This window comes from Mustela nigripes, chromosome 17 (assembly GCF_022355385.1).
Source record: "Mustela nigripes isolate SB6536 chromosome 17, MUSNIG.SB6536, whole genome shotgun sequence".
NCBI lineage: Eukaryota > Metazoa > Chordata > Mammalia > Carnivora > Mustelidae > Mustela > Mustela nigripes.
In genome coordinates this window covers 59,161,617-59,189,433 of record NC_081573.1, presented here as the reverse complement: position 1 = coordinate 59,189,433, position 27,817 = coordinate 59,161,617, and the positions used below count along the sequence as shown (strand labels likewise).

The following is a 27,817-nucleotide window of genomic DNA, read 5'->3' as shown; positions in this document are numbered from 1 at the left end:
CATGGGGACGCAGAGTGCAGGGTTCCCGGGGGCACAGGTGCTCGGACGGGAAGAGGCCTCTGTGCTCAGGCAGCCGTCTGCAGCAGCACGGGGTGTGCGTCCCGTAGGCTGGGGTGAGCCGTCTTGTCGTCGCGGTAGTTCTGGCACGGGCGGGGGTGGGCATCCCCGTGTGCTCCTGGTCCGGCCATGCGTGTGGCAGCCTTTCTGCAGACCCTCGGCGGCCTCCCGTGGGTGAGCAACCCGACCGCCTGTTCCTCCGCGGCGGGGACACCACGTGGGATGGGGGCGCAGGGCTGGGAGACGGGACGCTCGGACTGCCGGGGTTCCGGAAGGCACCCACGCTCAGAGCTGGCCGTGTGTGCGCACCCGGCCGAGGCTGAGCCAGGGAGGAGGCGGCTGCCCTGGTCCTCTCGGGCCCTGCGTGTGGTGGGCGGGACGCTGTGAGGGTGCGGGCCGCGGGCCGTCGCGTCGCTGCCGGGTCGCTGCCGTGAGCGCGAGCGCGGGCCGTCGGGTCGCTGCTGTGAGCGCGAGCTGAGCGCGAGCGCCGGCCGACTTCCTCCCCAGGCTCTGCGGTTTGCCCCTCCTGCTGCTGGGGTGGGCCCATCTCTCTGGAACGGCGCTCGCCTGCGAAATCCGCTGTCCTGTCTCTGTTGGCTTGTCGCTCGCGGAGTCAGATTGTCCTGGCAGAGCCGGGACGTGCGAGTGCAGGGACCTGTCAGCCACGCCCCCAGGGGGACCTGCTGGGCCCGCGGCTTTGCTCCCTTTCTCTGCGGTGCCTTGTGTCTCCAGCATGTTCCGGGAGGGACCAGTGGCTGTTGCCCGGACCTTACAGGGAGGTACAAGGGAGTGTGGCTTAGGGTTAGCTCTTTCCACGCAGGCCTGGTGGTCGGGTCTCAGGGGAGAGTGCGGTGTTGACTCTGCTGTGACGGCAGCCGTCCTGTCTTAATGCAGGAATTCTAATCAAAGACCGACCTGAGGCGCTCAGTCGTCAAGCATCGGCCTTCAGCTCGGGTTGTGATCCCAGGGTCTGAGCCCTGCGCGGGCCTCCCTGCCCAGCGGGAAGCCTGCTTCTCCCTCCCCCTCCCCCTGCTTGTGTTCCCTCTCTGGCTGTCTCTCTGTCAAATAAATAAATAAAATCTTTTTTAAAAATCTGGGCCGACTGAAGCCTGCCTCACAGCTTTGTCCCAACAGTACCTCTACGTGTGTGCTGTCTTCACCTCCAGCCTCTGGGGCGAGGCCTGGGGAGACTCAGGAACGCCCTTCGCTGGCATGAGAAAACACACTTGCAAGAAGGGGGGACGTGGGCCCACGGGGAGGGCCGGGGGCGCTCTGGCGGGGCCGCATCCCATGGCTGTGTCACCTGCTGTTCTGCCTCAGGGAGTGACGTGGCCGGTGGGGTACCGGGGGCCAGGACACTGGGTGCTGGGTGCAGCACTGGCGAGCCAGGCTCACCTGAGCTGAGGGGGCAGAGATCTCGCTAGGCCAGCAGTGATGTGGGGGGCAGCACCCACTTTCTGTTTGCGGGAGGATGGGCTCTTCTTACGTGCGCCTGTATGACCACCCAAGTGCGGGCAGTTGTCCCCTACCAACGTGCAGGCTCCAGGGGCTTTCTCTGCATCTTGGCGCCACCATGGTCCATCCATTCTCTAGTGGGGAACATCTGGGCTCTTGGCAGGGTTTGCACAAGTTGTTGTGGGCGTGGTGTGGCTTTGGAGGCCTCTGCACACTCATCATTGGGGTTGTGCCCACCACTCCATACTCCCAGGCCAGGTCCCAACTGCCCACCCTGGTCACATATCCGAGGACGCTATAGCCTGCTGAGCACCTGGTCAGGGGGGCCGTGGCATTAGCCTGCAGCACTTGTGGCCCTGGCCCGTCTCCAAGCAGGTGGGACTTGATGCTTCGGGGCAGTGACACAAGGACGAGGGGAGACACCAGGGGAGCCTGTAGGATCAGAGGTGGGTGGAGCCCAGCTTCCCCAGCCTCCACGGTTCTGCCCCTGGGAACACACCTCCTGGTGCCTCCAGCCGGATGACGGGTGGTTAAGGAGCATTGATTAAGCCCCAGGCCTGCCACAGATGCTGCTCTAACCTCTTACTAGGAGAAGGTTTTGTTTCTTTACTTTATAGATGGAGAAGCTTCGACGTATCTAACCACAAACCCAGGGCTCTTAACCAGCGTGGCCAGTGTGTCTGAAATGTCCTGACAGCTTCCTTTTGAGAGAAAAACAGTCTGTGTCTCTGCCGTGCACACATGCCTTCTGCACACACCCAGAAACCTGTTTACCGAACCACTTCCTTCGTGAGGTGGTGGGAGTTGCGTCACTCTCTGAACAACGTGTGTTCCAGACCCATCCTGCTGGGTGATCTCTGTCCGCACCTGATGCGACCCCAGAGCCACAGTTCAGTGCTCCTGTCCTGTGTCCGTTCTCTGGACTGTGGATGTTTGCTGTTGGGACTGTGGTTTACTAGTAGGGGAGCCTCTGTCTGATGGTTCGCAGGTATCTTCTCTCCCGGGATCTGGGTCTTCTACACAGGCAAAGGCTTTAATCTTGTGGTGATGCCCTTTATCACTTTCCGTAGATCACATGTGCTGCTGAGGTCCTGTCTGAAGCTCTGTCCCTGGGGGTGCCTCTCCGGCTCAGTCAGTGGAGCTTGTGACTTCTGACCTTGACGTTGTAGGTACGAGCCCCACAGTGGATGTAGAGATTACTTACAGATAAATTCTTTTTTTTTTTTTTTAAAGAATTTATTTATTTATTACAGATTTTATTTATTTATTTGACAGAGAGAAATCACAAGTAGGCAGAGAGAGAGAGAGAGGGAAGCAGGCTCCCTGCTGAGCAGAGAGCCCAATGCGGGACTCGATCCCAGGACCCTGAGATCATGACCCGAGCCGAAGGCAGCGGCTTAACCCACTGAGCCACCCAGGCGCCCTACAGATAAATTCTTAAGGAAGTAAAAATAAAAACTTTTGTCTTGCTCTAAAGATTTTCTCCCGTTACTCATCTGCCCTAAAAATTTTCATAGGTTTTTATAGTTTTTCTGTTTTAAATTTATACCTGAGTTGTTCATTTTTATTTCGGGCTTTTGTAGACAGTATCATGTTTCCACGTAGTCCTCACCAGTTGGTAGAAGTACGGTTGGCCTTTGAACGATGGGAGCGTGAGGTGCGCCAGCCCCCACACACTGGACAATCTGGGTATAATTTTGTCCTTCGGAACTCACATACTACATATTCTTACCGTAGGGTAAGCTGGAGAAAAAATGTTACTAAGAAAATCATAAGGAAGAGAAAATGCATTTGCAGGACTGCACTGTATTTATCCCAAAACTCTGCATGTAAATGGACCTGTGCACTTCAGACCCGTGTTGCTGGAGGGTCCGCTGTGTAGTGGACTTCTGTGTGTTGATCTGGAAGTCTGCAGCCTTCCTGAACTCATTATTTCTAGGAGTTTTTATAGATTCCTTGCTGTTTTCTTTCTTTCTTTCTTTTTTTTAAGATTTTATTTATTTATTTGACAGACAGAGATCACAAGTAGGCAGAGAGGCAGGGAGAGTGGAGGAAGCAGGCTCCACGCTGAGCAGAGAGCCCGATGCGGGACTCAGTCCCAGGACCCTGAGACCATGACCTGAGCCTAAGGCAGAGGCTTAACCCACTGAGCCCCCCAGGCGCCCCACCTTGCTGTTTTCTAGATAGACAGTCATGTCATCACCAAAGAGAGTGGTTTATTTCTTCCTTCCCCAGTTTGTATGCTTTTAATTTTTCTTGCCTTGCTGCGCAGGCCAGTGCTTATGTTGTGCTGTCCAGGAGCGGCGGAGGGAGGGGACGTCCTCGCCTCGTTCCCGATCCTGGGGAGAAAGCGTCCAGTTTTCCTCAGTTAGGAACGACGTTCACCGTGGGCTCCTGTGCATGCGTGTGGCCTCATGCAGGCTACTCCCTTGCGCTGCTGTTGTGCTGCGTTTCATCAGGACTACCGAATTTTGTAAAGTACTTTTTCTGTATCAGTTGTTTGGATTTGTGATTCTGTCCTTAGCCTGTTAATGTGTGCTGATTTTCAGGGTCGAACCATCCTTGCATGTTCTGTATTCATTGCCACGAGCACACCTGCATCTACAGCTGGCGTTACTGGGGAGCCCAGCCCAGAGCAGTAGACCCCCCGCCCCCCACTTTGTCCTGCTCTGTGTAGATATGCCACATGGTCCAAGCAGCCTCCTGGCATGGAGGTTTGTGTCTCTGGGCGGAGCTGCATTTCAGGACAGCTCCGGCCATGGGGCTGGGGCGATACGTACTTGACTCTGCCAGGTGAGCCCACTCCTGTCCGCCAGGGCCACCCTCTTGTGCCTTCCCAGCAGGAATGCACGAGAGTGTCTGGCCCTCTCTCTGATCTGTTTGATGCTCTTTGTTCCCCCACTGGTCGCCTCCGTGCAGATCAGCCCACACGGCGCTCTGGACTCTCTCCCTCCTCCGGTCTGCCGCTGCTGTCGCGGGGTTGAGCAGCCCACATGGCTCTCCTCTTGTCACAGCAGTCTGTGCCTTGGCCCCTTCCACCGAAGACAGTGTGCTTCCTGCGGTCTCCTCATCCTGTTCAGCTCTCCCTTACAGCTGTGTGTTTGCCTTGAATTCAAGTCTCGGGATTGTGCTTTCCATTCTGTTCCGTCATTAGTATCTTGTGCTGGACTTTGTGCATAGGCTAGGGAAGCTTTGAGATGCTGCCCTGTAATGTCCGTGTGACTACACTGGCCCGTCCTGGGGGCCTGGGTCATGTGAAGGGAGACCCGCCTGGACCCCATCAGGTGCCCGACCCGTAATGCTGCCCCAGGGCGTGTTCATACACGTTTCAGACATACCGGCCTCTCGAACTTTATTTATTGTGAAATGTGACATGATGCACACTGTCCACAAAGTAAAAATGTACAACTCACTTAAAACAAAGATATTTATTTATTTGAGAGCGAGCGAGCGAGTGATCGCGTGCACCTGTGTGCCAGCCAGCGTGAGTTGGGGGGTGGAGCAGAGGCAGCGGGAGAGGGAGAGGCAGGCTCCCCCCTAGCAGGCAGCCTGTCACGGGGCTCCGTCGCAGGACCCCCGTCAGGTCATGGGGTCATGACCTGAGCCCAAAGCAGACGCCCCACTGACGGAGCCCTGCCGGCCCAGGACCGTCCGCTCACCAGATGAAGCGCAAACGCTGCGCTTCGTCCCTGAGGCCAGCCTTCCGGCCCGGACTCCGCGGACTCCGCTGGCAACCACATGCTCGCTTGGAGCGGCCGTCTGCCGTTGGGGACCGCGAGTCGTTTTTCTCAACGTCGTTCGGGTCATGTCTGTGTCGTCCCTGCCGTGCGCTGCGCCGTGCCAGCGCGGCCTCGGACACATGCGGCTGTGGGGCTCGTGCGCGTGGCGCTGTGTGGGACGTGTGCAGCCGTGCTGCGGCCCCCGGCCCAGCTCCCGTCCGGACCGACTCGCCTCTGCTCTGCGTCTGCGTCGGTGCTTGATACCGCATCTTGGTTTTTGTTTACCGTGCTTGATGGCTAAAGCAGTTGGTAAGTCACCTACTTCCTGACCTTTTACATCTTCTCTTTCGTGAGGTGCCTTAAGTCTTGTGTCCATTTATTGTTTTGGATATTTTGTCTTTTCCTTAATGATTTGTAGGAGCTCTTTATATATTCTGGTTAAAAGTTTTTGTTGGGGCGCCTGGGTGGCTCGGTGGGTTAAGGCCTCTGCCTTCGGCTCAGGTCATGATCTCAGGGTCCTGGGATCGAGCCCCGCATCGGGCTCTCTGCTCTGCGGGGAGCCTGCTTCCTCCTCTCTCTGCCTCTCTCTGCCTGCTTGTGATCTCTGCCTGTCAAATAAATAAATAAAGTCTTTAAAAAATAGACAAACGTGTTACTTTCAAAGTGTCAGCATTTTCAGACGTTACCTTTATGGTTAAAAGATCTTTCTTGACACTGATGGAGGTGTGATGGTGTTTTTCTGTGCTGTTGTCTAGTGGCTTCGTGGTAGCGCCTCTTGCGCTTGAGATCTGTCATCTGTCCAGAATTGACTTCTCTGTAAGTTGGAAGGTGTCACGTTTGTCCATACAGATGTCCAGGTGTCCCCTCACCACTGTGGGACTGAGCTGTCAGCCCTGCCCTGCCCTGCGGCAGCTCCGAGCTCCTGGTCCGTGTGCGCCACAGGCGGGGAACTTGTTCCAGTCCGGCTCTGCTGGTCGGACACTGTTTCTTCAGCTCTTGGACCTTGACTTTATTTAAATTTGTTTATTAATATGTGTTTATGTAATCTGAGGTTCTTTCCTTTGTAGCTTATTTATTTGCATGCCTTCTTTCTTTTTTTAGACATCTTTTCCACTTTTCCGTAGGACAGTTCAGCCTTCTGCTCAGATGCTGTTCTCTGGATTCTCACGGTCCCCTCTGGTTTGGGTGTCCTTCCTCTGCTGTAGGTGCTCCCCTGCAGGGTTCTCTGTGCCCTTGTGCTTCTGTGGGGCCCCTACGCTGGCTGGGCTGACTCTTCCACACTGAGGGTTCGTAAGGACCCCACATGGCTTCCGTTCTGTGGGCTGCAGCTGTCGTGTTCATATGCTCACATGTTGCCTTTGAAGGTTTGACATTTGATTCACTCAAGGTGATGAAGTAGCACAGGGCGCCTGGCGGGCTCCGCTGGAGCAAATGCGACTTTTGGTCTTGGGGTTGTGAGTTTGAGCCCCACCATCGGGTGTAGAGAGGACTTAAAAAACTTCTAAGGAATAGTAAAGTAGTACATATACATACACATTTTTTCTGGAAAGTAACTATTTTATAAAAGAAATGAAACGTGGTGAGAAGAGTGGCACCGTTCTCTGTTTGCAAGCTGCGTAGCACTCCGTGTCTGCACTCCATCTGCTTTCTGCTGCTGGTTTTTTGGTGTGTTTGTTTTTTGTTTCTTTAAGTGCAGAAGTAGTCTAGCCTCTCACAGGCATGTGGTGTGAAAAGAGACCTGTGTGGGTACCTTCTCAGGGGATCTGGAAAGCCACTACGGCGTTGGCACTGCCGGTCAGTGGCCGTGTCCTGTCCCTTAGTGGGTCTTCTCTTGTGGGTGTCCTGTATTGATTATTTGGAAAATGTTGATTCATGCAGATCCTCCTAATAGTAACATGTTTATATTAAGAATTTCTCATTTTTGAGGGGCATGGGAGCCTCCTTTGGTTAAGCATCAGACTCTTGACCTCAGCTCACGGGGTTGTGTAAGCCCGCGGTGGAGCCCACTTGATGTGCCTTTTAACGTTACCGCCAGCCCCGTCGCGGTGTCTTCCGGTGCTGGGATGCTGTTGAGCTCGTGGACGTGGAGGCGGGTTTTCCTGAGCTCAGGTTGCACTTGGCAGCTCGAGCTTCATTACTGACCACGGCTACTGTTGATTTCCAGTTCCGTGGTTTTTGAGAAGAGACCTGGAAACCCAGGTCTGAGTAATAATAACGGTTTGTCTGTGAGTCTTTCAGGTTAAGCCTGTGTTCTGTGGCAATGTAGCCGGGTCAGCCGGCCAGGCCCAGACGCTCTCCTGGGAGTTAGCACTGCCCGCCACGCGCCCTTGAGTCTTGTCAGAGCACAGAAGGACGGAGCCTCAAGGTTTGCAGTTCAGTAAGATCCCAAACTGTTGCTTCTGGCTCCAGGACAGTCGGCGGGTGCCGCAGGGTCGTGTCACTGGGGTTGTGTGAGGGTCTCGCCTTTGAGTGGGTGTCTCCCTCGCTGGTCCCTTAGGAAGGGCAGGTTGTCATGAAAACAGTGTTGGCCTCGCAAGCCCCCAGAAGGGGTTCGGGCTCCCTCAGAGCCTGCAGACGGCACAGCCACTGCACCGTGGTGGGGGGCCAGTAGCAAACACGTGGCCGCCGTCTGGTTAAACTTTATTTGTGGACGTGGACATTTTCATTCCATGCGACTTTCATATGTCACAAATGCTAGTCTTGAATTGCTTTGTCCCCCGAAGGTATAAAATGCGAGGCCCAGGGTGCCCTGCGGGCTTGCGTCCACAGAGCAGCCTACTGTGAGTTGGTCCTGTGAGTTCAAGCCCCACATTGGGTGTAGAAATTACTCAAAAATAAAATAAAATAAAATCAGAAACTCCTTCTTCTCTCTCCGTTGTTCCTGAAGCGGGGAGAGGGCTGGTTTTGGCTTTGGGCTGTATTTTGTGACTCTGTAACCTCCCGCTCTCCTCTGCGGAGGGAGGAGGTGGTGGCTCGGCTTTTCTGCAGGCTCGAGGCCGTCTTCACTGTGCCCTTGCCCTGGCTGGCATTGTGGCCGGATTCGGTGTTGGAGTCTCTGGACCTGCGTCCCGGTGCTGTCTGGCCCTCTGAAAATGCAGGGCGCCGCTCCCCGAGTCCCGCCCGCTCCTTTGCCGAGGATGCGGCGCTGCCCCGAGCGCAGGTGCGCCTCTGGAGGTGTGGTGAAGGTAGGTCGTGGGGCGCTGGCTGTTCGCCGGGGTCACAGTCCTCCCGTGGGAAGAGTCGTGTCCCAGGCTGTTTGCTTCTGTCACCCCTTCGGTAGTGCCTTTGCCTTTGCAGGACGTGAGCGTTCGGGATCGGTTCTCCAGCTCTCAGCCTTTTCTCTCATATTTAGAGTTTTGACTCTTTTATTCTCTCTCCGTGAATTTTTCTACACTGCTAAAACCAGGATTGCTTCTAAGTCATTGTTTCTCTTTGTTCTGTGATGTGTCTCGGAGTTGGTTAAGGAGCATTTTTTTTTTTTTTTAAAGATTTATTTATTTGACAGAGACCCAGCGAGAGCGGGCACCAAGCAGGGGGAGTAGGAGAGGGAGAAGCAGGCTTCCTGCCGAACAGAGAGCCCCATGCGGCAGAGCACAGTCCCAGGCCCCTGGGATCATGACCCGAATGGCAGGCAGATGCTTAACGACAGAGCCCCCCAGGAGCCCAGGGAGGGGCTCTTAATGTGTTGGGAGCCCTCGGGACTCCCTCCCATGTGTGAGTCTGGTCACTGGGTCATCTTCTCAGGTTTCCTCTCTCCTTCCTGGGCTTGCTGCTGAGTTGGACTCAGCGTCCTGGGGGCTGGTGGGCCTCCCTTGATTGTGGGGGTGTGTTGCCTCTGTGGAGCAGTCTGGGCTGGTGACCCTGAGTTCGGGGCCACTGCGCCTTCCCACAAGAACTGCTCTCCTGGCCTGACTGGTCTGAGCCCTCCTGGTCCTCTGGACTTGCGCCCCCAGGGCTTGTGTGAACTTGCACGGGCTGTGGCTCTGTCCACGCGGACTCCAGCTCTGACCCGCATGCAGCCACTACACACACCTTCTGGTCTCCCCGTGTCTTGCTGTTAGCTTAGCCCTCGAGAAGGAGGGGTAAGGCTGGGTCCCGGGATTTTTGCTAGACTGTCGGTGTTACAACAGGATCGGTTCTTCTCTTGCATCAGGTTCGGTCCTGGAGGGAGCCTCTGTCTCCTACCTGCGGCGAGCCTTGCGGTATGATTCTGTGTTTGGCAAAGAGAAGACGGTGTGGCTATGGTATTTGGGGTTGGCTTAGGTTAAGCCGTGTGTGCTTGCAGACGTGTGGCCGGGGGCTGGCTCCGGCGGCTGTGCTCAGCCTGAACGCTGCTCAAGACGCCTTTCGGAGAGCACAGCTGGTCGCCGTCCTTGTTGGGAGAGGGAGCTCTTATCGTGGCTGTCCTGCCCGCCCCTCTGAACGGACTCTGTGCGCAGCCACAGCACAGGGTCCCAGGGTGAGCAGGAGAGAGACCCTGTCCGTCAGGCAGCAGGTGGTGCTCCCGCGGGCCGTGGGCCCCTGTGATATGGGCAGGTGTGGAGCTGCATGACCTTTCCCAGCCGTGCGTGGCCCTGGGCAGGGAGCTGGCTGCAGACTGCAGCTGCTTCCTGTCCAGACCAGGAGGCCGGGTTCTGACCCGTGGCTGCCAGAGCAGTGATGGACTCTCAGAGCCAGCCATCGAGGTGGACTTTGGTGTCAGGGCACCGGCCGGGGGCTCTTGTCAGGGGACTCGTCCAATTCCGCGTACTCTTGAGTGCTTTCCTGAGTGGTCTCAGTGCCTCCCAGCAGCTTGCGAAGCTGGAGCTGCTGCCTTTTGGTTTGGAGGTGCAGGAGGGGGCCTGCATCCAGGGGCCCGTCCTGTGCAGGGACTGGCCAGTGGTTGGAGCGGCCTTGGACCAGCCACGCTCCCTTCATCCGAATGCACACGGCCCTGCAGACATCCCCCACGTCCTGCCACTGTGGTGCCGAGGACCGGGTCTGCGTGTATCCCGGAGTGTGCTTGTTTTGGATGTGGACTAGAGCGCCCCTGTGGTTTGGGCAGACAGCCCCAGAGCCCAGCTTCAGTTGGCCTTGGAACTTGTTAGAAGAGACGACCTCCCCCTCCCGCTGCCACGGAGATGGTCTCCACTGTGATGCCTCTGTTGGGGGTGGGTCCCAACCTCTTTGTGGGTTGAACAGTGAGTACCCAGCAGTAAGCAGGGAGCCTGTGGTACCCTGGCAGCCTCTGCCCTCCTAGAGGACCCCTGGAAGAAGGGGTGAGCCTGGCCCCTGACCAGTTCTGCGCAACCTTGTGCCAGTCGTGGGTGGCGATGAGAGCGTCCGGGCTTCTGTCTGCGCCTGCGTCCTTCCCTTTGCCGGCACGACCGTTTCTCTGAGCCGAGAGAGAGGGGCTGGCTGCATGCGGGGGTGGGGGGTGCCGTGCAGCTCGAGACTGGACAGCCCGTGAGGCTGGGGAGACCAGGTTGACGGAAGATGAAGGTGCGTTGGAGACCAGTCCTCAGCTAGTTTGTCACGGAGGACATCAGTCCCCTTGCCCCTGCAGCTTGCCAGGCAGGTCTTGCGAGACACAGGACGGTTGACCCAGTGCGTCCAGCTTGGCAGGAAAACCAGTCGGAACACGTCCTTGGCGACTCTGAGCCGTCGAGCAGAAAGCCTTCGTGAAGCTGTCTCGCTGACTGCCCCTGAAGAAATGAGTCTGGGGTGCTGCGAGGCCCAGGCCCTGAGGGGACCATGGCCGTACCCGTTGTCCTCGTGCTCCAGACCGGTTGGGAATACTGAGGTGTTTGCAACCAAGGGGCACTGAGGTGGCCTCGGCGGTCTCAGCTGTCATCGTGCATGTGGGCTGAAGGAAAACGTCTTAGGGAAAAGGAAGCAGAACATTTGGGATGACCCTCCCAACCCGTGTCCCCAGCCCCTGGCAGAGGGATGGGGCAGGGCCCTGAGGCTCCCGGGTGGGCACGGGGCACGGCATGCTGGGCCGGCCCTGGTCCTGACCCCGGGGTCCGGGGACCGAGCCCCACGTCGGGCCCCTGCTCAGTTGCTCCCTCCGCCTTTCACATCACTCGCGCCCTTTCTCTCTCTCAGTACATCAATAAAATATTTTTAGAAGTACAAAAAGTATAAAAAGAGAAGACAGCGGCTTTTGGGAAGACTGCGCGGAGCGAGCAGGAGGCTGCGTTTCAGAAGGTCCGTGTTGCCATGGTCAGGTCAGGTCAGCATGGCCACTGGCAGAGACGGAGAGGTTGACTTTGCTCTCAGGTCTCATGGGGGCTCCCCCAGGGCCACCAGGAAGGCCCGCTGGGGTTTCTGCCGGAGAGCAAGCCGGTGGGAGGCTGGACAGCTCCGGACAGGCCGGTCGGAGTAATGCTGTGGGTCCTTAGGGGGCCTCTGGTTGCCTGGTGGCTGGCCTGTGTGTGTTAGGTGAAGAGTTGGTGGTGGTCTCGTGCAGGAACGGTTTGCTGTCTCGAAGAAAGGGCCACTCTGGGCGGGGCAGTCTCTCCCCAGACAGCGGGGTGTTTTTGTTTTTGTTTTTAACCATGTCAGTACATCATAGAATACAGAAATAAGGCAGCCTGTGGCCTGGCATTTCCTGGGAAATACAGCGGCTGGGCCTCAGGTCCCTGTGTAGGGTCCTGCTCAGTGGGCCCAGATCGCGGCACCCGAGTTGCTGGGACATCTGACGGGACTGGGAGGGCTCCCTCAGGGGCATCTCATGGCTGCTTCCTGCTCATTTTGTTTGGGAGAAGTTGGGGAATTGGGTCTGCATGGTTCTCATCCTGACCTTCTGTCTGGGGGCCGTGCGGGGAGGCAGCTGCTTCCCAGGGGGCGCCAGTGGTGAGTGGGGGGTAAGGCCATGGCGTAGAGGGTCACTGCTGGGAGGTCCTGCCCCTGGGGTGTGACCCTGCCTGTGGAGCGGGCCAGGGGGCCTGCAGGAGCCGGGCCAAGCTCTGCACCCTGGCGTGGGCTACGGGGCGGGGGCCCGAGGACCCTTGCTAGCACCATGCCTCGGGCAGCACAGCCCCGTCAGAGCGGAGGGCGGCACCCAGTCCGTTCCGGGGGGTGTGAATTTGAGCTTGCCTGGGCTTCGTGGGGATGGCCCTGACCGACCCTGTGTGTGCTCTCGTTTGCAGCCGACGGTCGATGGCGAGACGACGGCCGCATAGATGAAGACCAGGTGAGGGAGGAGAGCCATGCCCAAGGGGGGGTGTTCGCGGACGCCGCAGCCCGAAGACCGCTCCCTCGGCAGCGACATGGTGGAGAAGCAGACGGGGAGGAAGGTAATGCCCGGCCGCCTGCCCTCACCGGCGCCACCGCTGGCTCGCCACCGCTGGCTCCGGGGCCCCGCCCTCGTCGACGTCCCTCTGCAGCGACAGTGACCCAGGCCAGATCGGGGCCGGGGCCGCAGACCTGCTTTTTCTTAAGGACGTGCCCGGCACTCGGGAGCCCGAGTGAGGCTGTCACTAGGGTCACGGGCAGGTTGCCGACAGCGTCGGTGTGGGCCCACGCGTCTGGTCTGGGGCCGCAGAGGTCTGTCGTGGTTTCAGGGAGGTCGTCTTTGCCGCGCCCCAACCGGAAGCACTGCTGGGGTGCCCGTGTGCGCTGTCCCTGGCCGCGCGCACGTCTGCGGTCAGAACAGAGCGCCTCGCGCTCGTGGTGGGAGTGAGCCGGCCCTGCCAGCTTGTCGTGGGTGGCACCGCCCTTCACCCTCGAGGAGTCCCCGTCCCCCGGGACGCCTGCATGGCAGGCCACCCATGCTGTGACCTGTGTGAACGGAAGCTCCGTGTCCGTGCACCTGCTTTCTCTGCTGACGTCCCGGTTGGGGGGTAGGAGGGGCTGAGTGAGTCGAGCCCGGCCCTCCATCGGGTTGAGGGGAGACGGGCGCAGGTCGTGAAGGTCGGCCTGTGAGGGAGCTCGTCACAGTGCATAGACTGCAGAGGCTCTGCTGCGTGGGCATCTGTGGCCACGCATTCTGTCCCAATGGCCCTGTCCCTCAGCACCCCGTGCCGTGCGCGGGAGCAGGCAGGAGGCCCCACGCGGAGCTGTGGGCAGGCTGGGGCTGCAGTTCTGGTGTGAGCTTGGGTGGGAGTCGCAGGCGGGTCTGGGAGGCCTGGGTGCGGGGGTTCCGGCTGCGACTTGGGATGACCGTGTGCTGCTGTGCCCACGAGGGGCAGGAGCTGCTGGGGATGGATGTGCCATGGGCCAGCCCAGCAACTCTTACCTTGGGACGCTTTCACACAAAACGGCCGAGCGTCGTTGGTCATCACGGTGTGGGTCTTCCCAGGGTCGGCGTCCCCACAGGTCCCTGTCTGGGCTGCCTCCTCTGCCTCCAGCCTGGCTCCCCCGAGTGGGCAGGCAGCTGGGCCTCCAGACCACGTGCCCCCACCTCAGTTCTCCGCCCACGCAAGCTGCGCAGAAAAGGCCCCCAGAGCCCAGCGCTGGAGGTCGTGGTGGAAAACACCTCCCCCTGCCAGCGCTCCCTTTTCAAGGCCAGCGCTTGTTTTCCCCGTTATGTGATCCTTCCCTGGAATGCCGTGTTGGAGACAACTTGAGTCTCTGCTCTCTTGATACTCACGGAAACACCCGGGTTTGGGGATGAGAAGGGGGGCTGTGTGCGGGGCCGGAGAGAAGTAGAGGGGCTTGTGTGCTCATGGGAGCCTGGTGGGCGGGAGGTGCTTCTCCCTGCCCGAGTAAGACACGGGCTCTTCCTGGCGCGCGGAACGCAATCCCAGTAAGCGTGGGAGCAATGTCTGAACGCACCGTCTTCTTCTCTAGGATAAAGATAAAGTTTCCCTGACCAAGACCCCAAAGCCGGACCGCAGTGACGGAGGGCAGGAGGTGAGGGAGCGAGCGACCAAACGGAAGCTGCCCTTCACCGTGGGCGCCAATGGAGAGCAGAAGGACTCGGACACAGGTACAGGTCCCGCCCTCTCTCCCTACGGACCGCCCCAGGCCATCGCCACCTCCCAGACTTGTCTCTTCCACAGAAAGTGCCCTTCACAGCCCCTCCCTCAGGCGCCTCCTGACCCTGGACCCTGCCTGGGTGGTTCCCCCAGGACAGATGCCCCCTCCTCAGCCTCTCTGCGCCTGTCCGCTTTGCACCAGGACTCTTGGGAGAGTCCTGCTGGAGGCCTGGGCAGGTCCGGAGCGAGGTCTGAGAGCATCTTCTTTGTTGTTGATATGCGGGGTGACCAGTGCTGATAGGAGAGGTTCACAGAGAGCTCCCCCGAGACTGCCGCACCCCCAGCACACGCAGCGGAGCTCCCGGTGTGTGCCCAGCTGTAGGCATGAGTGTGGGCTCCTCTACCCTGGTTCCCAGGCCCCCTGTGCTCTGCTCAGTCCCCTGGACATCTTGCGCTGCAGGATAAGCATGTTTTTCCTTAGGGCTGCAAAAGCCCGCAAGTTAAATCCAGGTGTTTGAAGTAAAAGCCAGAGGGAACTCACCGAGTGAGCGGGGGCCAGTGCTGTTTCCTGCCTGTGGGGCCTGTGGGCAGAGCAGGGCCATGAGCGTGTGCGTGCGTGCAGGGGGCGAGTGATGCTTGGCACGTGCGCTTCTGCGTTGGTGCCGTGTCGAGCAGCTCCTGGGGCAGGAGCCGGCCTTGCTCCTACCAGCCTAGACCGTTTCTCCTCCGTTTTTTTGTTTGTTTGTTTGTTTTGTTTTTTTTAATTTTATTTACTTATTTGACAGACAGAGATCAGAAGTAAGCAGAGAGAGGGGGAAGCAGGCTCCCCATTGAGCAGAGAGCCTGACTTGGGGCTCGATCTTAGGATCCTGAGATGATGACCTGAGCTGAAGGCAGAGGCTTACCCACTGAGCCACCCAGGCGCCCCCTGTCTCTCCTTCTTGAGCCTGGTGCTCAGGGCCCTTCCTGGCCTGCTGGTCCTCTGACCGCTCTGCCGATGTGCACGCCTGTCACAGGCAGGGGCAAGAGGAGCACAGAATTCCCACGGAGCCACAGAACCTGGGGTGAACCTGCCACACCATGCTCGCAGCTGTAGGACAAGGAGCAGAGGCCCCGCCAGGATGGGGGTGGGGGGAGTGCTTCCTGCACACGAGGGTCCGTGTCAGGGACTGACACTAGATGAACGTGTGTGAAAATCGGGAGAAATGGCCGAGGAAACAGCCCGGAAACATGTGCCGTGGCTTTTATTCCTGAGGCTACAGGTTCCTCCGCCAGCGCCCTTTGTGGTGCTCCGCGTGCACACGTCTGGTTCGTCAAAAGCCAGGGAAATGCGTTCGGTTCTGCCAGCTAGCGTATGACGACGGTGTCATGGCCCCCAGGACCCTTCGCAGGGGTGTGACTGAGCCCATGGCTGTCGTGGCTGTGCTGGCACGGGGGACAGGAAGGGGCGGTAAGCAAGTCGGGCAGCCTGTGGGCGCACGCAGATGCCGGGCTCTTGCCGGAACAGAGGGCCCCGCGGAGATTCTGGGAGTCGGGCTTTAGGTCTGCAGGAAATCAGACTGGCCTGGAAACCCTGCCTCCTGTTTTCGGTGCCTCTAGCTCTTCTAGTTGCAGAGGGCCTGGCTTGGTCACGAGCTCTCTGGATGGCGGGGGTCAAAGTTTGCTGTCTGGCCTCTGGGACGTTCTTGTAAATTCCCCAGCAGCCTTGCTGTGAGTTCAGGAGAGCGTGTTGGGGCTTCTCCTTCCAGCGGAGCACGCTCGGGGGCAGGGCAGCGGCCCACTCTGCTCTGGGTGGTCGGGATTTCTTTGTGATGCGCAGTCCGATGTTCCAGCAGGCCTTAAAGCATCTATCTCTTGATGGCCCCCATTTTAGCCGGGGACCGCCAGGTGACTCACCTGGACCTGCACGGTTCTCCGGGGCTCCCTGGCCTGCAGGTCTGGGGTCTGGGTGAGCGCAGGGAGGGAGTGGCCGTGGGGTTGGAGGAAGGTGAGGATCATTTTGAACACGAAGTCTCCAGGCCAGGACTGCGTTGCAGACGTCTGAACGTGCGCACGGTGCTTGCCCTGATGCTGTCACCAGCCCTTGGGGGCGGCTTGTGCACCCCGTGGGTCTGCTTCGAGCACAGCTGCGTGTTCTCTGTGGGCGTGTCGCGCAGGACTCGGGAGCCGCTGGCACTTGCCGCTCAGTGTGTCACGTGCGGCACAGGGAGGGGGGCTGCTGGGGCCCGTGGCTGGGCCTGCGGGGTCGGGGAGCAGAACACCTGTGCGGGCGCTGGCTCTGCGGCAGACTCCAGAGTGTGCTGACGGCCCCGCCGCCCCCGCCCCTGCTCCTGCCGCGTCCCTCCGGCGCCCTCTGCTGGCAGCCCTGTGCTCGTGGCGAGGGGAACACCGCAGAAGGCTCCAGAACCCGAGGTTCTGTGTGGCCAATAGTGGCTTTCCTCAGCTGTGCCCCCCGGGTGGGAGGAGGCTGCTGACCCTCTACCTGGGGACCGCCGAGCTGCCTGAGAACATTGTCCTGTGTCCCCGACCCCCAGGAGGCACCCTCCATCCGCCGGGCTTTGTCAGGCCTGGCAGCGGCCTGCCAACAGCAGGACCAGTGAGAGCCGGCCCTGGTCTGTATCCCGGGCGGGGACGCCGGTCTCCCGCAAGTGGTTTGTCTCTCTGGCTGCCCGCGTAGCACCCTGGACAGCTCGTCCTTCCAGAAGCTCCAGCCCCTGCGCGTTTCCGAGTGTGGCCTGCTGCGGCCGGCGGCTGGCGTGTGCTTGCGGCGTCTGGTCTGGGAGAAACGAGCCCCGAGCCCCTGGCAGGCTCTTCCCATGGCTGCTGGGGGAGGCGGCTCCCGGGCAGGTGACCTCAGGCCCCGCGGCCCCATGCCCGCCTGGCCAGGGCCGCACCTCCCGCTGCGTGAGGAGGAGAGTCATGTGATGGCTACAATTCAGATTCTGCTCTTTTATTTCTTTATGTTTAAATTTCTTCTCAACTCTTGAACAAGTCTTCCATGCGCACCCGCCTGTGGCAGGCTCCTTCGTGAGCCTCCTGCTCGGGTACGGTCTCCGTCCCTTACTCTGGCGAGAGCTGTGCCACTCGCTGCTGAGCCACCAGGGTGGGCGCTGCCTGTCCCTAGGGCCACACGGGCTCCCGCTTCAGAGGGCTGCGGTGTCAGAGGTGTCAGGAGCCAGAGCTGCCGGGTCTCACCACCTGAAGGTTTCTTCGGAGTCACGACAAACTAGGTTTCTCTTATTTTGGTTTTATCTGAAGAGTAAGAGGCTGGCGTCCTGTATCTGGGTATTTACGAGCAGTGCGGACGTGTAAACCACTCGTCCACTCCATCTTAGGGGTTTGGGTATGGTCATGTGCTCGCTGAAATCCCGGTCATCCCTGTTCTACCAGACTGGGGGGGCCGTCTCCCGTTGGAGGACAGATTGCGGCTCCGCTGCCTGTGTCTGCGGGCTCCAGGGAACCGGGACCCCCGTGCTGCTGCGTGCCCGAGGGACATGTGCCTGATGGGGAAGGGCTTCTCCGCTCACTTGCTTATTCAGGGGTCACTGCCTGTGCCACTGGGGAGCGCCGCTGCGGTGGGAGCCTCTGGCTGGAGAGGGCACCCGCCACCCACAGTGACCCCATTTCTCTGTCACTGTCCTCCCTAAACTGGAGCAGCTTCTTCTTGTACGTACAGAGGGGGAGCGTGGACCGGCCAAGGAGGTCTCTTTCTACCTGAAATTTCCAGTGTCCCCCACGTGTGGGGTGGGAGGGACTCTGCAGGATGGTGGCTGTTCTCAGGGCCCCTGCTGTCCACACAGCGCAGGTAACCTGGGCCCTCAGAACCACCCTGGGTTCTGTGACCCACAGGGAGGACTCCCCGGACCATGACTGATTACGGACAGGGTGCAGAGCAGACTCGACACGGGGAAGCACATACGGGGCTGCCTCCGGGGAAGCTGGCTGTGGTTTCAAGAGCCCTCCCGGAGGAGCCTGCTGGTCTCCCAGGGTCAGAGGCAGGCATCGAGGGGCGGTCAGGGGCTCGTGTAGACGGGCCCAGGACTGACAGGATTGGTGGCACGTTCATACATCCGTGCAGGTTGGGATGTGGTTTATTTCATTTTATTTTTTTTTTTAAGATTTTACTTATTTATTTGTCAGCGAGAGTGAGCACAGGCAGGCAGAGCGAGAGGGAGAAGCAGGCTCCCCGCTGAGCAGGGAGCCCGATATGGGACTCGATCCCAGGACCCTGGGATCATGACCTGAGCTGAAGGCAGCCGCTCAACCAACTGAGCCACCCAGGCATCCCTCATTTAATTTATAAAAGTTCTCACTGTGCTTTGGTGCCACGAAAGGCGGGGGCAGTGGTTGGCGCCTGGGTCGTGTGGGCCTTTCAGGCTGGCGTCTCTTCCTCACACCCCGGCTCCCTCCTCACGGCCACAGCAGCCCTCACCAAACTCGGCAGCACCTGCAGGACTGGTGTGGTCGCCCTGCTCCAGAGAAGAGGAAACGCAGCTGTAGAGCGACCCAGCTGTGGCCTGGGAGGAGAAGGCAGATGTCCGAGGGACCCTAGACCCCCGCCTTCTTGGACGAGGAGATGACGACCAGAGAAGCCGGGGCTTGCTGAAGGTCCTCTGTCTTTACTGCGCGATCAATCGCGGTGATTTTCTGACGGAGGAGGGAAGAGCCCGTCACAAGTTCAGCCTGAACGTCATAGGCCCCACACGGGTTGTGTGGGAGCTTGGATCCTGGTCTTGCTGTGCTTGGAGAACCGAGTGTGAGACTTGGGACAGAGACAAGCCCCACGCAGCTCCTGGCCTGGTGTGGATCGCCTCTGGCATGTGGGCTGTCCCACTGGAAGTGGTTCTTCGTGGACTCTTCATGTCGGGCCTCGTGTCTGGTGTGGAAGGCTTTCTCCTGACGGGGTTGTGCCCCCGGTGCCCTGCCTGCCATCAGATCGCCCTGAGCTCTGCCTGAGGTCTCAGCGAGCACTGCCATTCCACAGCCGGGCCCCCAAATGGTCTCGTGGGCCGTGCGATCCCAGCAGTGCTGATGCAGAGTCAGGGTGGGATGTGGGGCTTGCAGATTTCCCTTCTGGGCAGCGTGGTGGACTGTCTCCTGGAAGAGCCATCAGCTACAGCAGCCCGGGAAGTCATAGATGGGGTCCCTGAGCGTGGCGAGTCCCCAGGAGTCAGGAACAGGGGGCGTTGGGCCACTGCGGGTCTGTCGGGGCCACGGTGGACATGTCCACGAGCGCCACACTTGGGACACCTCAGGCAGGAAGAAGACCCCATCCCAGATAAGGCGAGGGGCTTTGGGAGGTGTCCCCCGAGACGAACACCAGCCTCCCTCTGCAGGGCCGGGACCAGGTCGTGGGCCGCCCTGTGCTGCTGGGGACGCCTCTCCCTCCACCCAGTCCCAGATCAAAGCAAAACCCAGTCCTCTCTGGAGAGATGGGCTTCCATGTGGTTTCTGGACCCCAGGGTTCAGACGAGCACAAGTGCCGGGTCAGGACCACAGAGCACAAGGAGGGGAGCCTGCCCCAGGGACCTCGCGTGTGGGTGCCGCGTAGAGAACATGACCCAGCCGGTGCAGTGAAGGAGAAGCTGCAAGCAGCGGCAGGGACCAAGGTGCTGGAGACCACCACAGGGGCTTTTAAAATAGGTAACGTGGGATAAACGGGAACAGAAGCGCCAGCGCAAGCCCCGGCGGACAGCTGGGGGGTGCGCCTCATTACGTAGGCCACGAGGAAGAATCTGTGGGTCGGTAGGTAGAACCACGGAAATCACCTGGACTGCAGAGGAGAAAGAGCAAAAGACAGGCCTCGGGAAAGAGGCTCAGGGTGTCGCGAGAAGGCAGCCGGATGGTCTTGGGACGGCAGAGCCCTTGGCGCTTGTGCAAACCCTCGAGCGTGGAGGTGTAGTTTGTTGCGGGCAGAACACTGGTGGGTACACACACGTGTGCACGGTGACGGGATGGTAGGGACAGCGGGTGCTGAGGTGGCCGTGGAGTCCCGAGGCCTGGCAGCCTTCCTGCCTGCTCCCAGGGAAGAAGGTTCTGGGGAGAAAAGCTGCTTGTCGCCAGACACCCGAGAAGCGTAGTGGCAGGACGCAGAGTCTGGAAACCGAGGTGCCTCAGAACCCCACCCTGGGAAACCCCACTGCAGTCCTGCAGCTGTGGTGCGGTGTTCCAGAAGGCCCAGCTGGGAAAGGGGGTTACTGCTGGGACCGGCCGCGAAGGGTGGGGTCCCCTGCACTTGTCAGCTCGGGGGCTGCACCCAAGAAAGGCGACGCGGTGCGGCACCAGCACCACAGAGCACCACAAGCTCACACCGTAGACCTGCACAGCAGCGCCCTGTCCGCGTGCTGCCCTGACGATGGCACAGGGGACGGTCCAGGCTTCTGTGAAACCGTCACCCTCCACCAGCCACAGTCTGAACACCGGGAATGTGGCGGGGATGAGGGAGACGGATGGGCAGACTGGAAGGGAGCGACTCCACGGGACAATGTGGCCCCGCTCCAGGCTTTGGGACGGTGGGCCCTGGGCTTCCCGAGGGATAGCTGGGCTGCCTTCTCTGGGCCTCTGCTGAGCCTTTGCAGCACCTAGAAGCATGTCCGTGCTGTGGACCTCGGCCGACCAGTGTCTGCTCCGTGACTGGGAGATGGCCTTCATCCTCCCTGTCTTCCGGTTGGACATTAGAAACACAAACGAGCAGGTGCTGGGGGGCCTTGTTGGGAGAGGTCGCTGTGGGTCATGGCTGCTCCTCTGCTCTGCAGGGGCGCCGCCCAGCGGGGGTGGGGGTAGACCATGAGACGGGTTGTGCACCCCGCTCCCCCTCCTGTGGACCCCGGTCACAGGCACAGCAGCGCAGCAGCTTTAAGAGGGGCAGCAGGCCTGGCCCTGTGTCGCTTGGCTCCTCTGGCCAGAAGTCTGCTTCCTCTGGGCCGGCTCCCTCAGGCGAAGGCACACGTGGCGGGGCTGGACTCCGGCCCTCTGGATGCTCGGAGCGGCAGGTGCTGCTGGAGAACCACGTGTCACCAGCAAGACACGGGCCTTTTGCAAGACGGGATTACATGCGACGTCCCACTTGCGCTCTGGGAGAGCTGTGTGGGAACGTGGGCTGTCAGGCCCCTCCCACCGGGGGGTGTCATTGCCTTCCGTGTCCCTTCGCATTTTCCAGCGTTGTCTAGGGCTCCTGGCCATGGAGGCAGGGAGGCCCGCTGGGGCCCAGGGCCCCCTGCACGCTGTGTCTCCACATGCTACACGTGATCTTGTGGGCCTCGTGCTGTCGTGTCCTGCTCTGCGGTGTGGGGCACAGTCTGTTACTGCAAAAGCCCCTTTGGGCAAAAGGCCGGTGGCTTTCAGCTGCCACTCAAGGGAAGTGCATCTCTTGCCTCTCCAGCTTGGGAGGGGAGCTTTGCCTGTATCATCACGTGTATCTGCCCGACCCTGCCTTGCCTCTCCCTGGGCTCACCGCTGCAGAGAGCAGGGCCAGGCCCCTGGCTCTGTCCTCTGCCCCCGTGACCAGGAATCCTCAGCACCGCATGTGTCTCTGAGCTCCGCATTCCTCCTTCCTCCTGCCTGTGGCATTCTGTGTCCACTCTCCTGGGGGGAGGCCGCAGCGACCTGAACTGTGTATGCTCAGTGGGGGGCACCTTGGGTAGGGGCCCGAGAGGCTCTGGTGGTCCCAGGAGGCTGGGTGGAAACTGGGTCCAGACTGCAGAGTGTGGGAGCGTTCTAGCACCCAGAACCCTGCGCTGGAGACCCTGCGTCGGCAGGGCCGTCCTAGAACGCGTCCTGGAGCAGCCGGCCGGCGTGGACGTGCTAGGTTGAGGGTCCTGTTTCTGCCCGTGTTTGTACTCGGGAACATGTCAAGAAGCTGCGCGTGGCAGAGAGAGAAGCAGAGAAGGTGGCAGAGAGGTGGGCTGCACCCAGAGGTGGTCCGCGGCGTGCTCAGCCCTCAGCCGTGAGAGAGCTTTAAAACCAAGTGCCTGACTTGGGCTCTGTGGCCCCGAGTCACTGTGGAAGTGCGGTGTAACTGCTTGGGAGCCTAGGAGGGCCTGGGGCCGGGCTCCTCGTGAGCAGGTGCTCACCCCGCCTCGGCCAGCGTGCGTTGGAATGGGACGGCGGGCCTGAGTGGGGTCTGTGGTCACAAGGAGGAATGTTCTGGAATTTACTGCCTCTCTTGGACTATGGCTGGTGAGCAGATTGGAAGCTGACTTGCTGGTCGTGGCCTGTGGTGCCCGGGCAACCACGTTCCAGCACAGCACGGCTTTCTCAGGAAAGAGCAGCTATGGAAGATGTACAGTGCCGCACCTGTGGGGCTGGGGGTGCCGCCCTGGGGTGGGGCAGGCAAGCGGACAGGAGTCTGTCTGACCCTTCTCTCCCAAGGACAGACCCAGCCAGCTAGCCCGCGCTCCGGCGCGCTGAGTGGAAAGCGGGAGGAAATCCCCCTCCCCCCAGAGGAGAGTGTTAGGGACCCGAGTCTCCCATGGTGACCCTTCTTCCCTGGCTGCAGTTTGCACCCTGTGACCTAGAACGCCCCCTGACCACCCCAGTTCCCTGCACAAGGCTCCCCACCCCCACCCCCACCCCCAGCACACGCGGGGCAGTGTGGGGAGGGTCAAGGCTTCCGGTGGATCCCTAATTCCCGGCAGGCGGGGCAGCGTTGGCTCCTGGCTCGTGGAGTTCGGGGGGGCGTGTTCTCTCCCCCACCCCTGCCTCTTCTCGAAGCAGCACCCCGCGCTCGTGCTCAGGGTTGGCAGGGTGCTTTGTCGCGGGTCAGACCGCCGAGGATGTGCACGCCCCGAGGAGGCGGACACGGAACGGCCGAGCTGTTCCATCGTATCTGGTTAGTGCTCTGTGTTGATGCCTTTAGATGCCTCCAGCTCAGTCCATGTCGTGGTACTGCAAGGCTGGTTCGCTCCTCGAAGGGCCACGGCCTGAAATGGAGGTCCCTAGAAGCAAGAAGAAAGGTACAGTACTCACGAGTCGGCCTCGCTCTGTTTATGTATTTCTGAACTGTGTTTGCCGTTTATACCTGCACTGTGTGGAGGCGGGACGGGGAAGGAGGCCTCGGAGTGTGCACACAGCAGCGGATGGACGGACACCTGTCCTGTGTGGACCGGGACACCGGCGAGGGGCCGTCCCACCGCCTGGCGTGCGGCGGGCCGAGTGGGGAGGCACCTGAGCGCAGCGAACGGTCGGTGGGGGCCGAGGCGGAGAGGCTTCGGCGGCCGATCACGCGGTGTCGAAACGGTCTCTGTTCCCGCCGGAGGTGACGCCGGGCGGCACGGAGCTGCCCCCTCTGCTCTTGCCCGTCCCCTTTGAGCTGTGCGGTGGGAGGCAGGGGCTCCATGGCGCCAGGGGAGGCTCGGGTTCTGAGGACGGGGCGGCATGAACTCTCCCCTGTCTCCACCGCCTCCAGAGAAGCAGGGTCCTGAGCGGAAGAGGATCAAGAAGGAGCCCGTCACCCGGAAGGCCGGACTGCTGTTTGGCATGGGGCTGTCCGGGATCCGAGCCGGCTACCCCCTCTCCGAGCGCCAGCAGGTGGCTCTCCTCATGCAGATGACTGCCGAGGAGTCCGCCAACAGCCCAGGTGAGCCCCAGGCTGGGGTGGTCCTGGGGTCGGGCACCTGTGCGGGGGCATCCCCCTTCCCGTGAGGAAACGGCCCCGGTCCTAGAGGCTTCTGTGACAGGGCCGCCCCCTGCTGACGCCCCCGCTCCTCCTGTCCTTGGCCTGCAGTAGACACAACACCAAAGCACCCCTCCCAGTCGACAGTGTGTCAGAAGGGGACGCCTAACTCTGCCTCAAAAACCAAAGACAAAGTGAACAAGCGGAACGAGCGTGGGGAGACCCGGCTGCATCGCGCGGCCATCCGCGGGGACGCCCGGCGCATCAAGGAGCTCATCGGCGAGGGTGCGGACGTCAACGTCAAGGACTTTGCAGGTGAGCGCTCGCGGGACGGGCCCGCCACGGAGCCCCCGGCCGAGCCAGCGCCCTCCAGGTCTCCGAGGTGCAGCCTGGGCCTGGGGGTCGGCGGGGCCGGGGGATGCAGTCCGACTCTCAGGCCGGTATAGTTTGCCGTTTCTGAGGAGGAAGAACCCATCCTTCAGGGAATATTTCAAAATAAGATCATTTTCTTAGTTTTCGTGATTTTAATGAGAATTGGGGAGTGTGTCACTACCACCATGCTGAGGGCCAGGGGTCTGCTTCTGGCAGAGGTGGGCAGAAGCTGCCCCTCCCTGAGCCTGCCCTGTCCCTGAGGACGGCCGTCCAGCTTCGCGCCCCCACCCCGACCCCTGGCCGGAGACAGCTTCGCTTGATTTCCCTGAAGGGCCTGGGCCTGCGTCCGGGTGGCCCCTGTGTGTGCAGGATCCTGGTGCCGCATGCTGCTCCGCTGTGGTGGCCGCAGGTCCCAGCCCTGTCCGCTCTGCGTGCCGAGCGACATAGGCGAGCAGAGCAGTCTTCATCGTGCACCGTCTAAATTTTTTCCGTTGCCTTAGTGGATCATGGTCTGACCCACTCTTAATTTAGCACATTTTTAAAAAAAGCAGTTTTCCTAGATCAGAATTTCCCGAAGTACGGCACTTTGTGTCCGTGTTTGCACACTGACGTTTGAGCCCGTGCTTCCTGGTGACCTGCGGAGACTCCAGCTAGAGCAGCCGCCAGGGGAGCGCTTTCTGCGTGGCCTGAGCCGCGTGCTTCAGCGAGGGCGCGCTCCCAAGCCCGCAGCGCTGGCAACAGGCTCCGTGTCCTCACTGGGACTGCTCAGTCTCCCCTGGGTCGTCTTCCTGTGTTGCCGGCCGCATCGGGCCGAGGCTGTCCTCACCGGCCCCCTGCCGCAGCGGACCCTGCAGGGGGGTTGTCTCCAGGACTGGCGGGCCCCTCATCACACAGCAGACTAGATGCCCCAATAAAGGGCTTCCTGCGCCCCGCAGCCTCCCCGTCTGGGGCCCCAGCACCAGCAGGGCTCCTGGAGGGAGCGGCCGCGGCAGGGGAGCAGCGTCCGTGAGGATTAAATGACGTAGGTCCTAAGTGTCTGTTTCCAGGCTGGACGGCGCTGCACGAGGCGTGTAACCGCGGCTACTACGACGTCGCCAAACAGCTGCTGGCTGCGGGGGCGGAGGTGAACACCAAGGGCCTGGATGATGACACGCCCCTGCACGACGCGGCCAACAACGGGCACTACAAGGTGGGCCCCTCCCCGCACGCCCCTGTCCCATGGTCCCCGCCGTCTCGCACCCCTGCCCCCCAGCCCACTCTGCTGGTCCTGGGTCAGCACCTAGGTGGCCCCTAACCCCCCTTGCAGCCTGTGGACAGGGCCTTACTGTGGCCACACAGGTGTGGCTGGGTGTTAGCAGGTGAATGACCAGGCCCTTGGGGCAGGGGCTCCAGGCTGCTGCCTGCCCCGTCCTGGTCCCTGTCCCTGCCCCTGGGGTGTTCGCGGTGATGCAGCACTGAGGGGTGTAGCCGGTGCACAGCGGACCGTTGCAACCAGTCTGGGAGCAGCGAGCGCCCAGGTGCAGTCTCCCCGAGAGGACTCCGCCCCCTTGGGGAGACAGGTGCCTCCAGGCCTGAAGCAGGAGACGCACAGAGACGGCGAGGCTCTTGCTGCGGTCACTGCCAGACCATCATGAAGAGGCCCCGGCCAGAGACCGACCGTGGGCCGTGGCCAGGACAGCGCCTGTAGACCAGAACGCACCTCTCCAGCCCCCTCATAGCTGCCCTGCCCGGTGGCTCTGGCCTATGCCAGGGGACTAGCAGCGCCAAGCGTGTGACGAGCCGGTGGAAGGTGCTAAGTCACCACGGTGGGGGGAGGGGCTCCGAATGAAAAGACGCCCCCGGCGACTTGGAGAAATCCAGACGTGGGTCATGTTCTTGACGGTAGGGGTCACAGCTCACTTTTTAGGGGAGATAAAGGCATTGTGGGTTTTCTTTTAAGGGTCCTGTTACAGGAGTGTACTGAGGAAGCTTACAAGATGCCTGGGTTCCACCCACAATAGCCAGGGCAGGGGCCTGGGGCTGGGGCTGGGCGAGGGGAGGGGCTGCCGGTGAGCTGGTAGCCAACAGAGTGGGGAGGAAAGGGGGCGGGCGACCTGTGAGTCTCTGTTCTTCAGTAATCCTTACTGTGAAGCTCTCCCACAGGCTAGATGGGAAGTGTGGAGGGGGATATAGTGTCGTGGCCCCCAGGCAGATCCCTGCCCGGGTCCTGGGACCTCACACAGGAAGGGGACCCCACAGGTGGGGTTGAGCAAAGGTTCAGGAAGTGGTGGCCTGGGATGATCCGTGGGGATGCCGTGGCCTACGAGTTCGGAGTAGCAGAAACCCTTTCCCACCCGGCTCAGAGTTGCCCCCAGAGGCAGGAGGAAAGAGAGCATGAGGGCAGCTTGCCCTGTGTTGTCGGTCGTAGCAGAAGGGGTCGAGGGATGCGGTGGCCTGCAGCAGTAGGGGCAGCCCTCCGTGGGCAGACAGCAGGGTCGCAGGACCAGAGTCCCAGCACTGCAGGGGACCTGATGCTCATGGAAAGGAAGAGACCACCACCATGGGTCTGTAGGGTCAGTGAGGTCGGTTTCAGACTTGGAGGACGTAATGACTGCCAGAGCAGGCTGCTGGGTCCCCGGCAGCGGGGGCCACGGCGTCCTAACCGAGACCCGGTGTGTGAGTCACGAGGCCGTCCTCATTAAAGGTTCGTCCCACGCTGCATTCTCTGGCCAGAGCTGGGACTGGATTCAGGATTTGCACTTGAGTCCAGGGAACAGGCCGCCCAGACACGGGAGGCACAGCCGCTGGGTGTAGACCGTTGCCTCCCGTGTAGCTCTGCAGCCCGCCCCCGCAGTATCCCCCTTGTGTCCGCTGGCGCAGGAGCACCCTGACTGTGTGCGACCGAGCACGGAGGAGGTGATCTTTCTTCCTAAAATAAACGAAAGTGCAAAATAAACCTGCTTACAGGAGCTTGGTCTTTGTTTCCTCTCTTCTGTCAACCCCCCGCCCTCCCCATCCCCCAAACTTCTAGAACCCGTCCACGTCCACCGAACCCTGCCGGATGGCAGCTCATCCGCGGCGGGAGGGGAGGGCGCATGTGAGGTGATTGGGGGACACGAGGACTCCGCGGAGAGGGAGAAGGCCGCCCGCGGGCGCTGGGACCGGTTCCCTGTGGCAGAGAGCTTGGAAGGGGGTGGGACACCCCTGGGCTCCTTCCGGGGGAGGCTCGGGTCCAGAGAGCCCACCAGGCCGTGCCGTATGGCCCGGCTCTGGTCCTCGGCGGGGTCGTGATGGAGGTGGCTGTTGGAATGGGCTACGGTTTTACAAAGACGGGCACGGTAGCGCCCTCGTGTGCCTCACGAAGCTCCCTCACGGGCCTGTCGCTGTTTTGTAGGTGGTGAAGCTGTTGTTACGGTATGGAGGGAACCCTCAGCAAAGCAACCGAAAAGGCGAGACGCCACTAAAGGTGGCCAACTCCCCGACCATGGTGAATCTCCTGTTGGGCAAGGGGACCTACACATCCAGCGAGGAGAGCTCGACCGGTCAGTGGCTGGGCACCGCGCTATGTGCCGGCTGGGGTGGGGGCACGGGGCACGGGCCTCCCTGCGTGGCTGCGGCGGGCACGGTGGGCCTCACGCCTTAACGTGCCAGCCTGGCCTTCACACAGACCTCTCTTTGGTTGCCTCCCGCTCCGATTTTTGTCAGTCAGACGAAGGGCT

At 60.7% G+C, this 27,817-nt stretch overlaps 1 protein-coding gene across 11 annotated transcripts in view; it reads left to right on the top strand.

The window, feature by feature from the left end:
- ANKRD11 (ankyrin repeat domain containing 11) overlaps positions 1–27,817 on the top strand; it is a 153,574-nt gene that overhangs the window by 113,059 nt on the left and 12,698 nt on the right. For 6 of the 11 annotated variants that reach the window (XM_059381365.1, XM_059381362.1, XM_059381364.1 and 3 more), the window contains 6 exons: positions 12,365–12,511; positions 14,007–14,145; positions 23,541–23,711; positions 23,859–24,062; positions 25,166–25,308; positions 27,493–27,640. In XM_059381365.1, coding sequence (XP_059237348.1) covers positions 12,425–12,511; positions 14,007–14,145; positions 23,541–23,711; positions 23,859–24,062; positions 25,166–25,308; positions 27,493–27,640 — 892 coding nt within the window. In that variant the 5' untranslated portion in view covers positions 12,365–12,424. Of the gene's footprint in view, positions 1–12,364; positions 12,512–14,006; positions 14,146–22,991; positions 23,089–23,540; positions 23,712–23,858; positions 24,063–25,165; positions 25,309–27,492; positions 27,641–27,817 lie in introns of those variants that run through there. The other 5 variants (XM_059381368.1, XM_059381369.1, XM_059381374.1 and 2 more) reach the window with 2 other exon arrangements.